Source organism: Phocoena phocoena, chromosome 15 (genome assembly GCF_963924675.1).
Source record: "Phocoena phocoena chromosome 15, mPhoPho1.1, whole genome shotgun sequence".
Classification (NCBI taxonomy): domain Eukaryota; kingdom Metazoa; phylum Chordata; class Mammalia; order Artiodactyla; family Phocoenidae; genus Phocoena; species Phocoena phocoena.
The window spans coordinates 15,059,224-15,073,762 of NC_089233.1; the positions used below are offsets into that span (position 1 = coordinate 15,059,224).

Below are 14,539 nucleotides of genomic sequence, written 5' to 3' on the forward strand. Positions count from 1 at the left end.
AGTTTCGAATATATAGTATCAAAAATAAATATATACTTAATGTGGTCTTATCTGTTTATGATACCAAAAGGTTTTCTTCTCCCAAAATAAAAGTTCTAAGATAAATTCCAGATTCCTTTGAATGAAAACAAAAACAAAAAACCACCTTCTAAAACAGTGAGCTTACAAAACAATGCAGCACACTGCTAGGCACACTTAGTGTAACAGGAAAGTATGTTCGCTGAGAAGGAAATTTGAAACATGACTGTAAAACTTAATGAAAAATTATAACAAGGCCTTTACTTTATTTACTTTTAGCTAGTTAATAAATACCAGAAGAGAAACTGGACGGTTTGTGAGGAAACTTATAAAAATTTTTCCATAAAGCAAACTTAGAAATCCTTCCCTTTTGGCTCCGTTTTCCAATCCTCCTTCACTGTGTTGAAGAGAGATCGAGTTCTTCCAGGTTTTTGCTTAGGTGGGTGGTTTCCAGACTGACTGGACTCTCCAGGTAGGTGGTTCCTACTCAGCGCTTTCCGGTCACTGGATCTATGACTTGTCCAACTTTGAAAATTATCTCAGCCAGTTCATGCTTCACGTGCTTTGTTTTCGGGACAGGTAGAGCTTTGAGAAGCACAATATCTCCAACGGTGCACTGCTGGAGAGCATCGTGGGCAAAGTAGGTTTTTCGCTTATTAAAATACTGTTGAGAGAAGGAGGAAACAAATCAGTAGTTCCCATCCATGACCTGGCAATGCAGTACAAAATCTGAAAAAGGAATGCGCAGAAAACAAGCTGGAACTTGGGGGAAAAAATAGATAACATACTCATGGAGACTTCCAATACAAAAATTAGCTGCTTAATTTCTGGAAAACGGCAATGACTTTTTCAGAACTGATCTTGTCTGGAGCTCTCCTGCTTATTTCCTGCAGTACCCTTGCTCTATCAGTTATCATCCTCTTCTACAATATTTAAATTCTTCCTTCCCAGTAAAGCCTTCTCTCCAGCCTAAAAACACACTATCTCACCACTAGCTGTGTGATTTGGGACAAGTTACTTAACTACACCAAGCTCAGGTTTTTTTTCCCCACCATAAAATGAGGCTCCAATACCTGTGCCTCTAAAGTTATCAAGAGAATGAAACATTATAATGTTCATAAAGCACTTAGCTTCATGCCTCACTCAAAGTATTGCAAACAAGCCACAGATGAGAACTAGAATCACCTATTCCTCAAGACAACCCTGCCACAGCATGTAGTCCCATTTAACAGATGAGAAAAACAAGCTCAAGGAGGTGAAGTAATGTGCATGGCTAGTAACCAACAGCCAGTACTCAAACTAAGGCCCTCTGATTCTAAGGCCAATGATCATGCCATCACTCTTCAACTTGCTCCTGTGGTTTTGTTTTTGTTTTTGCTTTGGGATCAAGCCATTTCATTGAGAGGCTTCGAGGGAGAGTCGAAGGGCTAGGAGGACAATGAGATCCAACGTCCTTCTCCCGGCTGGGATCTCCCCAGCATCACAAGACCCTGAAAAGGCTCCTGTGTTTTTGATCCTAGATAACAAACAGCATTTGTGCCCACCAGTGTGCCCAACCTTGAATGCAGAAACATCCTTGGCACTTCCCCCTCCCTCCCTTGCGCATCTACCAAATCAAGGACGCTGTCCCTTCTTTCCTGAAATCTTTTTCCACTCCATCCTCACTGCTCCCAGGACTGTTCAGTTCTTTACTATTTCCATCCTAGACATCTGCAATAACCTCCTTACCCATTTCTTTACCTCCACTCCTCATCCCTATCTCTGTCTCCTTTGCTTATAGGATGAAATCCAAAACACAACATAAAAGACCCTTCATACTCCAGCTCTAATCCTTCTCGTGTTCATTCAACAACAGCGTCTACTTAGTGCCAAGCTCTGGGCTCAACATTGCCGAACCACTTGCTGCTCCAGTTAGAATGTCATGCCCTTTCATGTGTAAGGAATTAATAAACAGAAACCTCAATTAAACAGAGTCAGGAGACCAGAAGGGGAAGCTCTCACACCCTGTGATGATAGCAGAGCTCAACAGGAAGAAAGACATGCTCTTCTTTCCCGGCAACAACTCAGCCAGTCAAGAGTCATGGACTCTTTGTTTACCACGCCCTCCCAACTTCCTTTCCCCTCTGTAAAAGCACTCTCCTCCCCGGTCACCGCACCACTTTTGTGGGAGACTCGCACGTGGCTCATCATGTTGCAGACCCTGAATTGCAATTCTCTGCTGATCCCGAATAAACCCATTTTTGCTGCCGAAATAACTAGCAGTCTATTTGTTTTAGGTAAGTACATGGCTAAAAAAACTTCCACAAACTATTCATCATGGAATGACTCCCCCAACTCCTCCTGCCCCGCAACTGGTCCTCTGGATAAAATCCTTTTGGAGCTTCAGCTCATATGTCTTATAGAATCAAGAATGCTCTCCTCAGCAACGTGGGAAGGAAGAACGAGGAGTCTTCTGCTCCCACAGTACTTTGCACATAGAATGACTACAGCAGTTAATAGACTGAATTGAAATCAACTCTATGTGTCTCTAAAATGTGAGTGTGAACCATGATTAATTCACTCTGTTACACCCACAGACCAGCACAATGTCTGGTGTGCAGCAGATGCTCAATGCACCTTTACTGACAGGGGAGTGTTTTTCTGCTCAGAGCCCAGAACATGTTGGTGATTTATCGATGCCACCTGAAAATAGAGATGTTCCTTACCTTTAATAAATAGGGATCCAGAACAAGTCTGGTCACTCTCACTTTAGCAGTTTTTTGCATTGCTGTCCCAATCACCTTCCCCACGACCCATTTGGCATGGACAGATGAACGAGCTATTGACATTGTGTGGCTTTGGTCACCTGTAAACAAATTCCAAAGTTCAATATTCTGATGGTTGTGACTCACCAAATGAATTTTGTCACTAGAACTGCCCCTCAGAAACAGCTTTTGTTGGCCCTCTGGAATCACCGCTTGAGTTGCTTAAACGTTTCATTATTTTCTTAACTACTCAACCTCCCATCTTTATACTGTTTAAAAGCTGTAATTTTAACCTCTCTAAGCCTCAGTTTCCCCCTCTGCAAAATGGGAATAACAACAGGGCTTACTCACAGGAGTGCTTTGAAGATTTAACCTGTAAGGTGCCCGACAGCGCTAATAAACACTGGCCTTTACTGGCGTCCCTACTGCTTTCCACCCCGCTGGGCTGCCTCTCCCCAGACGCTCACAGCCTGGCTACTTGGGGCACGAAAGGCCGACGCGGCGAGGCCGTGGTGTCCTCTCCACCGGAGACCTTGACTTGGCATTGCTTTCGAGATCAATTAATAGTGAGTCCATGCCGCCCAGCCTGAGGAAGGCTGGGGGTGATTGATCCCTTCGCCCCTAAAACCCCGAGGTCGGGTGACTCGACTCGACTCGCCTGGAGGGCTCCCACGACGCGGCGCTTCGGTCTCCGAAATCCACCCCACTTCTACCGCGAAGCGCGGCGGCGGTCACCTACAGAGTCCACTGTTCCGGCGCACGCCCTGCGGAGCGCCGACCGGAGCGTTGTGGCGTCACGTCGCACGCAGGTCGCTCCACCCCGGACCGCCCTCTCATTGGCCGCGAGTCCACTCAGTCCTGGGCGGGGTTAAAGTCAGGGCTCCGCCCACTCCCCCTTAAAAGGAGCCGCGGGCTGTGGCTTAACTGGACACCTTGACCTCTGCTTTCCACACCTGCACGGCGGCTGGAGCGCTGGGATTCGGCCTTTCCTTTATCCGTTCCACTTAGTTTCCCTCTTTTTCTGTTGAGCTCCCAGGCATTGGACAAGGCCTTCCAAATCAAAGGAACTTAATTCATTCGTCAAACGTTGAAACATTGGACGCTGCCAAGTGGTGAGACTGAAATGTTTAAGGGTTTCCACCCCCAGCAGTTGTATTTAAGATAAAGTTCGGGAGATTTTTATGTCTAGAATGACTTTAGGTGTTAATTTTCAATATCTGTGAGATGGAGAGAAGTCTGGTGTGGGTACATATACATGTGGGCTGCTGCTGACGCCTTCTCAGAAGGAAGGCTGGGAACGTATTAGGCTCTTGTTAGGGAATTGCTAGACTAGGAGGGAGCTAATGGAGGGTTAAAAAAAAAAAGTGGTGTCATTAGATTGAAGTGTGAATTCAGATAAAGAATTAAGGCCAAGGGCACGCTTAGTAAGTGAATTTAAAAGGAGAGATGGTGGTGGGGAGAGTGTGAGATGTTTGAAATTTCAGAAATGGGAGCTAATTTTCAATGAAAGTGGTAATAACTTTATATGCATTATTTCATATGAACAAAAACTTTTCTGGGATATCATATTTCCCTCTAGCTATGAACTTAAATTCCTTTCTTTTACAAGCAAGCTTACAACTTCTCTTGTTAATAAAACCAATGACATACCCAGAGTGATTTTTTTTTTAAGATTTATTATTTATTTATTTATTTTTGGCCGTGTCGGGTCTTAGTTGCGGCACGCTGGATCTTCACTGAGGCATGCGGGATCTTCCGTTGCAGCGCGGGCATCTCTCTAGTTGTGGTGTGTGGGTTTTCTCCTCTCTAGTTGTGGCACGCAGGCTCCAGTGCACACAGGCTCTGTAGTTTCCGGCATGTGGGCTCTAGTTGAGGTGCGCGAGCTCAGTAGTTGTGGTGTGCGGGCTTAGTTGCCCCGTGGCATGTGGGATCTTAGTTCCCTGACCAGGTATTGAACTTGTGTCCCCTGCATTGTAAGGTGGATTCTTTACCACTGGACCACCAGGGAAGTCCCCCCAGAATGATTTTTTAAAATGCAAATCAAATCATTTCACACCATCAAAGGTAGAAAAAACATCTGCTGATTTTTTCCAACCCTCATTGGGAGGAAAACTTTACTAACAGGTTTGAGTGTCGATGGTGGGGCTGTGAATGAAGTGATAATAGATTACCAGGGGAAAAGACAAGGTTTATTTACACATGCATGCAGGAGCAGATGAAGAGACTCCTGGACAACTAGAAATAGGAGATTATATACCAACTTAATAGGGGGAAGGAAGGAGGGAGAAAGGGCCTCTAGGAAAACAAGTGGACTTTTAGGAAAGGCAAATGGGCTTTTATGAGAACAATGGAAAGTATAACAGTTTGTGATAATGTTTGTTTGTACAATTTCTCATCCTGGTGCCAGTGGTTTGTTGGTCTCCTTCCTAGCTGGAATCTCCCCTGAGAGGGGATTTACGGCAGCTTCACTCTTAGAAAGCTCTGCCTTTAGGTACTTCCCTGGTGGTCCGGTGGGTAAGACTCCTTGCTCCCAGTGCAGAGGGCCCGGGTTCGATCCCTGGTCAGGGAACTAGATCCCACTTTCTTCAACTAAGGAGTCCACATGCCTCAACTAAGACCCGGCACAGCCAAAATAAATAAATATTAAAAAAATATATATTATAAGAATAGCTATTGTCTTTAAAAAAAAAAAGAAAGCTCTGCCTTTAGTCAGATAAGGGACACTCTGAAAAGGCTTTTTTCCTGCATCTGCTGTATCTTCAATGTCCTCAGTTTAAGGGAATCTTTATACCATTTTGGGTGATCCGATTGAGTCCTATCACCCCTTAGTGTCCTGTCTGCTGTGGTAAAAACACCTTGATTTGCTTTTGTGAATTCCTGTGTCTGTAGCTGCAATGGGTCTGCCAATCAAAGTCCTCCATCTTTGTTTAGCACGAGGCCCAAGCTGAACCAATCAAATTACCTTCCAGGAATATGAATCTTGAGTGCTCTGATCGGAGGATGGGAGGTGACTGGAGCTACTGCATCCTGGAGCTACTGCATCCTGAGGGAGGTGTCCTGAAGAGACTATACAACCAGAGTCAATGTCGGCTGCTTGCACCCACAAAAATTTAACCTATAAAGAAGTCGGCACTTAGAAGATGGAAAACAACATGCGATCATCCATGGTGTAAGACATGAATCAGATGCTTTTGGAAAGGAGTAAAACATCCCCACATTTGATAAGCTTCTTGGTCAGCCATCCAGTCCCCTAACCCATAACCCATATACACATTATTCATTCTCATATTTAATCTCCCTCTCTCTCTCCCTCCACCCCCTGCCCCCCAACCCATCCTTCTCATCCATTTCTCCTCATGGTCACTGCTATGGTATGAATGTTTGTGTCCTTCCAAATTTCTTATCTTGAATCCTAACCTCCACTGTGAAGGTATTAGGAGATGGGGCTTTGAGGAAGTGATTAGGCTTTGCCCTCATTAATGGGATTCAATCTCTTTTACAAAAGGACTCCAAGAAAACTCCCTTGCTCCCTTCTACCATGTGCGGGCACAGCAAAAAGGCACTGTCTATGAACCAGGAAGTGGGCCCTTACTAAACACAGATGTTTTGGCACCTTGATCTTGGATTTCCCAGCCTCCAGAACTGTAAGCAATTAATTTCTGTTTTTATAAGTCACACAGTCTATGGTATTTTGTATATACATATATAGAGATGGCATTTTGTATTTATATAATATATACACATATATATAATGTAAAAATATATATAGTATTTTGTATATATATATATGTATATATATATATGACATTTCCTTATTCATTCATCAGACACTACTAAGGTTATTTCCATATCTTGGCTTTTGTGAATAATGCTACAATAAACATAGGAATGCAGATATCTTTAGTATATCCTTTTATACCCAATTTGTTGATTTTTTTTTTAAATCATGACAGGATTGTCAAATGTTTTTTTCTGCATCCATTGAGAGGATCGTATGATTTTTATCTTTCATTCTATTAATGTGGTATATAACATTGATTGATTTGTGTATGTTGAGCCATTCTTGCATCCCAGGGATAAATTTCACTTGATCATGTTTTTTGATCCTTTTAATGTGTTGTCTAATTTTTTAAATTGAAGTATAGTTGATTTACAATGTTCTGTTAGTTTCTGGTGTACAGCAATGTGATTCAGATTCTTTTTCACATTCTTTTAAATTATAGGTTATTACAAGATATTGAGTAGAGTTCCCTGTGCTATACAGTAGGTCCTTGTTGATTACCTATTTTATATATAGTAGTGTGTATATGTTAATCCCAAAGTGCTAATTTATCCCTCCTCTCCCTCTTTCCCCTTTAGCAACTGTAGCTTTGTTTTCTATGTCTGTGAGTCTGTTTCTGATTTGTAAATAAGTTCATTTGTATCATTTTTTTAGGTTCCACATATAAGTGATATCATATGGTATTTGTCTTTCTCTGTCTGACTTACTTCACTTAGTATGTTAATCTCTGGGTCCATCCATGTTGCTGCAATGGCAATATTTCATTCTTTTTATGGCTGAGTAGTATTCTATTGTATATATATACCACATCTTCTTTACCCATTCATCTGTCCATGGACACTTGCCTTTTCATTTTGTTGATGGTTTCCTATGCTGTGTAAAAGCTTTTAAGTTTGATTCTGTCCCATTAGTTTATCTTTGCTTTCATTTCACTTACCTGAAGAAACAGATCCAAAAAAATATCTCTAAGACCTATGTCAAAGAGTGTTCTGCCTATATTTCCTTCTAGGTGTTTTATGGTTTCAGGTCTTACATTTAGGTCTTTAATAATTTCCAGTTTATTTGTTTTCATGGTGTGAGAAAATGATCTACTTTTATTCTTTTATATGTGGCTGACCAGTTTTCCCAGCACCACTTCTTGAATAAACCATCTTTTCTCCATTGTATATTCTTGTCACATTTGTCATAGATTAATTGACCATAACCGTGCGGGTTTATTTCTGGGCTCTCTGTTTTGTTCCATTTGTCAGTATGTCTGTTTATGTGCCAGGACCATACTGTTTCATACTGTAGCTTTGTAGCCAAGAGTCAGGGAGACTGATGTCTCTGGGTTTGTTCTTTTTTCTCAAGATTACTTTGGTTATTCAGGGTCTTTTGGGTTCCCTACAAATTTTAGAATTATTTGTTCTAGTTCTGTGAAAAATGTCATGGGTGTTTTGACAAGAATTGCATTAAATCTGTAGATTGCTTTGGGTATTATGGACATTTTATTTATTTATTTATTTATTAACATCTTCATTGGAGTATAATTGCTTTACAATGGTGTATTAGTTTCTGCTTTATAACAAAGTGAATCAGCTATACATATAGATATATCCCCATATCTCTTCCCTCTTGCGACTCCCTCCCCCCCACCCTACCTATCCCACCCCTCTAGGTGGACACAAAGCACTGAGCTGATCTCCCTGTGCTATGCGGCTGCTTCCCACTAGCTATCTGTTTTACATTTGGTAGTATATATATGTACATGCCACTCTCTCACTTTCTCCCAGCTTACCCTTCCCCCTCCCGGTGTCCTCAAGTCCATTCTCTAGTAGGTCTGCATCTTTATTCCTGTCCTGCCCCTAGGTTCTTCATGATTTCTTTTTTTTTTTTTAGATTCCATATATATGTGTTAGCATACAGTATCTGTTTTTCTCTTTCTGACTTACTTCACTCTGTATGACAGACTCTAGGTCCATCCACCTCACTACAAATAACTCAAGTTTGTTTCTTTTTATGGCTAATATTCCATTGTATATATGTGCCACATCTTCTTTATCCATTCATCTGTCAATGGACACTTAGGTTGCTTCCATGTCCTGGCTATTGTAAATAGAGCTGCAATGAACATTGTGGTACATATGGTTTTCTCAGGGTATATGCCCAGTAGTGGGATTGATGGGTCGTATGGTAGTTCTATTTTTAGTTTTTTAAGGAACCTCCATACTGTTCTCCATAGTAGCTGTATCAATTTACATTCCCACTAACAGTGCAAGAGAGTTCCCTTTTCTCCACACCCTCTCCAGCATTTATTGTTTGTAGATTTTTTGATGATGGCCATTCTGACTGGTGTGAGATGATATCTCATTGTAGTTTTGATTTGAATTTCTCTAATGATGTTGAGCATTCTTTCATGTGTTTGTTGGCAATCTGTATATCTTCTTTGGAGGAACGTCTGTTTAGGTCTTCTGCCCATTCCTGGATTGGGTTGTGTTTTTGATATTGAGCTGCATGAGCTGCTTGAATATTTTGGAGATTAATCCTTTGTCAGTTACTTCATTTGCAAATATTTTCTCCCATTCTGAGGGCTGTCTTTTCGTCTTATGGTTTCCTTTGCTGTGCAAAAGCTTTTAAGTTTCATTAGGTCCCATTTGTTTATTTTTGTTTTTATTTCCATTTCTCTAGGTGGGTCAAAAAGGATCTTGCTGTGATTTACGTCAAAGAGTGTTTTGCCTATGTTTTCCTCTAAGAGTTTGATTGTGTTTAGGTCTTTAATCCATTTTGAGTATATTTTTGTGTATGGTGTTAGGGAGTCTGCTAATTTCATTCTTTTACATGTAGCTGTCCAGTTTTCCCAGCACCACTTATTGAAGAGGCTGTCTTTTCTCCACCGTATATTCTTTCCTCCTTTATCAAAAATAAGGTGACCATATGTGCATAGGTTTATCTCTGGGCTTTCTATCCTGTTCCATTGATCTATATTTCTGTTTTTGTGCCAGTACCATACTGTCTTGATTACTGTAGCTTTGTAGCATTGTCTGAAGTCAGGGAGCCTGATTACTCCAGCTCCGTTTTTCTTTGTCAAGATTGCTTTGGCTATTCAGGGTCTTTTGTGTTTCCATACAAATTGTGAAATTTTTTGTTCTAGTTCTGTGAAAAATGCCAGTGGTAGTTTGATAGGAATTGCACTGAATCTGTAGATTGCTTTGGGTAGTATAGTCATCTTCACAGTGTTGATTCTTCCAATCCAAGAACATGGTATATCTCTCCATCTATTTGTATCATCTTTAATTTCTTTCATCTGTGTCTTCTTATAGTTTTCTGCAGGTAGTATGGACGTTTTAACAATATGAATTCTTCCAATTCATGAACACGGGGTGTCTTTCCATTTATTTGTAACATCTTCACTTTCCTTCATGAGTATCTTATGAGTATCTTATAGTTTCCAGAGTATAGGTATTTAACTTCCTTGGTTAAATTTATTCCCTATGTATTTTATTCTTTTTGATGTGATTGTAAATGGGATTATTTTCTTGATTTCTCTTTCTGATACATCATTATTAGTGTATAGAAATGCAATGATTTCTGTATATTAATCTTGTATTCTGCAACTTTACTGAATTCATTTATTAGTTCTAACAGCTTTTGGTGGAATTTTGAAGGTTTTCTATAAAGTCTAAAAAGTGTCCTGATAGCAGTGGCTGTAGTAGCAGCAGGACTTTTGCTCACTCTCAATGGTCACGGACATCCCTAGTGCCCAGATTTTGGTCTTTTCTACTACTCTGTACTAGAAGAATCTAAAACTCTTTGGGCAGGAGGTGGAGGAGGAATCTATTCTCACATCTTGGGAGTTGCCCAGCAGTCTAGTGGTTAAGAGTCCACGCTTCCACTGCATGGGGTGCAGGTTCGATCCTTGGTTGGGGAACTGGTATCCCACATGCTGAGTGCGGCCCAAAAAAAAGACAGTATACTCACATCTTGGAGCAGTGAAAATTTTGGAATGGGTTTGGACCACCTTACTTCCAAAAATGAGAATGTGTTTACAGATAACAGATAAAGTGCTAAGAGTTAAAAGAAGCTAGCTTAATGCAGCTTCCACTGGCCAAGTTCTCACAATTTGAGCATTTAAAAAAATGGATAATTGGAACTGCTTGTTATGTAAGAGGCCAAGTGTTCATAATGATGCTCAAGTCGTGTGTTATAACAGTCATAAAAGGATGATTGTAACATGGTATGTATAATTCAATACTGATCTTAAAAAGTAATATATATATTTCTTGCTAAGTATGTGCATATGTACATATATATGTATATATACATGCATGTATGTGTATATATGTATTTGTTCGTTTAATCAGTTAAGAAGAAACAAAGGGGTGTTGGGCAAGCCAGATAATCCTGGAAAATGTTGAACCATATCAAGAAATAGGAAGAACCAGACAGTCACTCAGACCAAGTAGAAAGATGGTTCAACAGTTAATCACTTCTAATGGTCACATACAGTAAACAAGCAGAAAGTTGGTTGCAGTATGTTGCAAAATGATGAAGTAGCCAAATGTTCTATAGAGGAAAACTGACAACAAAACTTGCATTCTTCCGGAAGGAGCTGGATAGCCTCATTAATTATCCTAATGATGCACATAAAAGCTTTAAATAATGCTAGCCAGCGAGATCACCATACCATAATGACAGGCCAATGGGCCAGATGGTTATGGGAAAGTTCAAGTGTCAAAAATTTACAATCTATATAAAAGTAGGGTCTTAAAATGTCCCATGACATAACAACTGATATTTTGTTATAAAACGAGACCAAAGAATATTTGGTCTGTGCAACTAGGTTTTATGGATGACCTAACTAAAGATCAGACAGTTGCTAACTCATAAATTTCAACTTAATTTGTCTGTTACAGTATTATTCTTATTTTGGGTTGAATAAGATTACTAAAATCTGAGGAAGGTATACGAATAGTACCTGGTAGAAAAACGTAAACCTAGGAACATATGAAAATTGGAACCCTGGGAAAATATTCAAATAAGGATAAAAACATCAAGTCCATGGAGTTAACTTTATTTTTTAATAAATTTATTTATCTTATTTATTATTTTTGGCTGTGTTGGGTCTTCACTGCTGCACGTGGGCTTTCTCTAGTTGTGGCGAGTGGGGGCTACTCTGTTGTGGTGCGCGGGCTTCTCATTGTGGTGGCATCTCTTGTTGCGGAGCGTGGGCGCTAGGCATGTGGGCTTCAGTAGTTGTGGCATGTGGGCTTCAGTAGTTGTGGCTCACGGGCTCTAGAGTGCAGGCTCAGTAGTTGTGGAGCACAGGCTTAGTTGCTCCGCGGCATGTGGGATCTTCCTGGACCAGGGCTCGAACCTGTGTCCCTTGCACTGGCAGGCGGATTCTTAACCACTGCGCCACCAGGGAAGCCCAGAGTTAACATTTTTGTAACTAGTTTCAGTATAATTATTTTTATAATCTGGGTACCTCTTACCTGTTTCTTAATGTGTTTAAGGCACTTAATAAAATTTGAAATTAAAAAATTTTTTTATTTATTTATTTTTGGCTGTGTTGGGTCTTCATTGCTGCGCGTGGGCTTTCTCTAGTTGTGGTGAGCAGAGGCTACTCTTTGTTGCGGTGCACAGGCTTCTCATTGCAGTGGCTTCTCTTGTCATGGAGCACAGGCTCTAGGCACATGGGCCTCAGTAGTTGTGGCACGCAGGTTCAGTAGTTGTGGCTCACGGGCTCTAGAGTGCAGGCTCAGTAGTTGTGGTGCACAGGCTTAGTTGCTCTGCAGCATGTGGGATCTTCCCGGACCAGGGCTCGAATCCGTGTCCCCTGCATTGGCAGGCAGATTCTTAACCACTGTGTCATCAGGAAAGCCCTAGGTTTGTGATTTTAATGAAATGTTTACATGTGTTTAAATCTGATCAGTGTTTAAAAGAGTAGGGATATCTAATTTTAGAAGTTCTTAAGTTTTTATTATTTGCACATCTATGAATAATTAGAGGAATGTTGGCTGCTTAAAGAATGTCAGTTGTTTCCTTAAATTAATAAATTGAACATTAATCAAAATCCAGATGAGTATTTTTCTCTAACCCATAAGCCCTTTGGACATAAGAGAATCTATCAACATGGTAATCCTTTTCTACTCTGAGGTTCAGAGAAAGAGTCATATGAATTTTTGTGTTGAGCAGCAATCTCTCATTTTATTAATTTTAATATAGTTATCAAATGTTTTCAGAGTGCTATAAAACACTGTTCCAGGCACTGTTTGTATCCACTGGATTAGGAGTAACATGATCCATGTTCTAGTGACATTTCAGTCCAAGAAACCCTGAATAATAAATCACTTATTATTATGTCTAAGCTGAAGTATCTCTTTTCATAAAAGAAAGGCAACAACACCTGGTTGAATGGACCAAATGAATTAATATATGTAAAAGGGTAATATCTTGCCCTCCTAGACAGAAATAAATCATAACAACAGGTTTATGAATGAGTACTACTCCTATGGCTTCCTTGAATTTTGATGTAATAAATATACTTAGGATTCACGTAACTTGGAACATGTTGAAGACAACAAAGGACATGAGAATGAATTCACACCAGAATGACATAGTTTACTGTACAGTTAACATAAGCATAATCATTTATGACCCTAAGGATATATAATAGGCTTCTAACTTTATAATTCCTATTTATGAAGAATTGCTGAAAATCCATGGCCAACTGGTCTTCTTCAGTCCCGACTCCTCTTTTCTGAAATTGTCCAAATTCTGCTGATCCTCTCCTGAAAAATCCCACACTGCTCTCCTTCTTCCCCTGTGCTGAGATACACTGCCTTGTATTGAAGCCCTTAGCACTCTTTGTGGATTATTCAGCTTTTTTCCCCCTCCGGTTGCAAAATTAAACTTTGATCAAAGGCTTCACCAATTGTAATTAACCATTAATTCTTTACATACATACCTCTGCTATCTGAGACTTTGCTTTGGCTCACTCTCTCTTCCTGAAACCTGAGTGCTCCATACTCTGCCTCCTTAGGGTAAATAAATGTTCAATGTAGATCCTTTTGGTGAAAAGACACTTCCAGAACTTATCTGTCTTGACAATGGATCTCCATTTCACAGATATTTGAACACAAAATATTATTAGAAATCCTCCATGACTACAGTAACTTGGGGTTTTATTAACTATTTCATCCACTGATGCATGGGACATAAATGTACTTTGAAAAGTTTAACTTCCATGGTGAAATGAATTCATTTCATTACTTTCTTGGTTTTTAGTGTTTTAAGTTTTAAAAAAATTTTAAATCATTCCAGCTTTCACTTAAGGCCTATGATATCTAGTCCTTCACAGGAAAAAAAAAAAAAGGCAAGTCTTGAGCTGGGAGATATGTTAGAAGGAAGGTGAGAAAGCAAGGGGACTGCATTCTTACTTAGCCTCATGGCTTCTTCAGCTGTGCCTGAGAAGACCGAGAGAAAAACAGAAAGCCAAGAAACAGAAGCAGCTTCCTAGTTGCAGCTATTCATGGCTTGTGACAGTTTATATTTACGATGCTTTGTAATGTCAAAAAGTGATTTCTGTCAAACAAGGCAGTAATCATAAAAATCAAATTAAAACACCTTAAATTCTTTTTGGAAAAAGGTGGTATATAAATATATTTCAATAAATAAAATGAATTAATAAGCCAATTAGTAACACTTCCTTAGTTGTTTATATAAGCCAGTAAGGCTCTTCCCTGGTTCTTAGCCTCAGTGTGGCACCACCACTCATCCTCTGTTACGGTACCCTACTTCCGTCTTCCACAGTGGTGCAGGGAGGTGTAGGGATTCTTATAAAGCCCCTGTCATTATAAAATAAAACCTCCTCTCTATTCAAATCTGCAATAATAACAGAAATGACAATTTTAGTTCAAAAATCTATGTTTGCTACAGGGAACTTTAAAACTAGAATAGCAGGATAGAAAAGTAGACTTCTCTGAATCACTTTTCAAAGTTCATCAATATGACCCTC

The 14,539-nt window shown here is 40.0% G+C and overlaps 1 protein-coding gene across 1 annotated transcript; it reads right to left on the reverse strand.

Annotated features, from left to right (window-relative positions):
• Positions 1-412: 412 nt before the first annotated feature.
• Positions 413-2,846, reverse strand: MRPS17 (mitochondrial ribosomal protein S17). The gene is given in 2 exon segments (XM_065893512.1): positions 413-682; positions 2,724-2,846. Coding segments are annotated over 2 exon segments (393 nt in total).
• Positions 2,847-14,539: the final 11,693 nt, after the last annotated feature.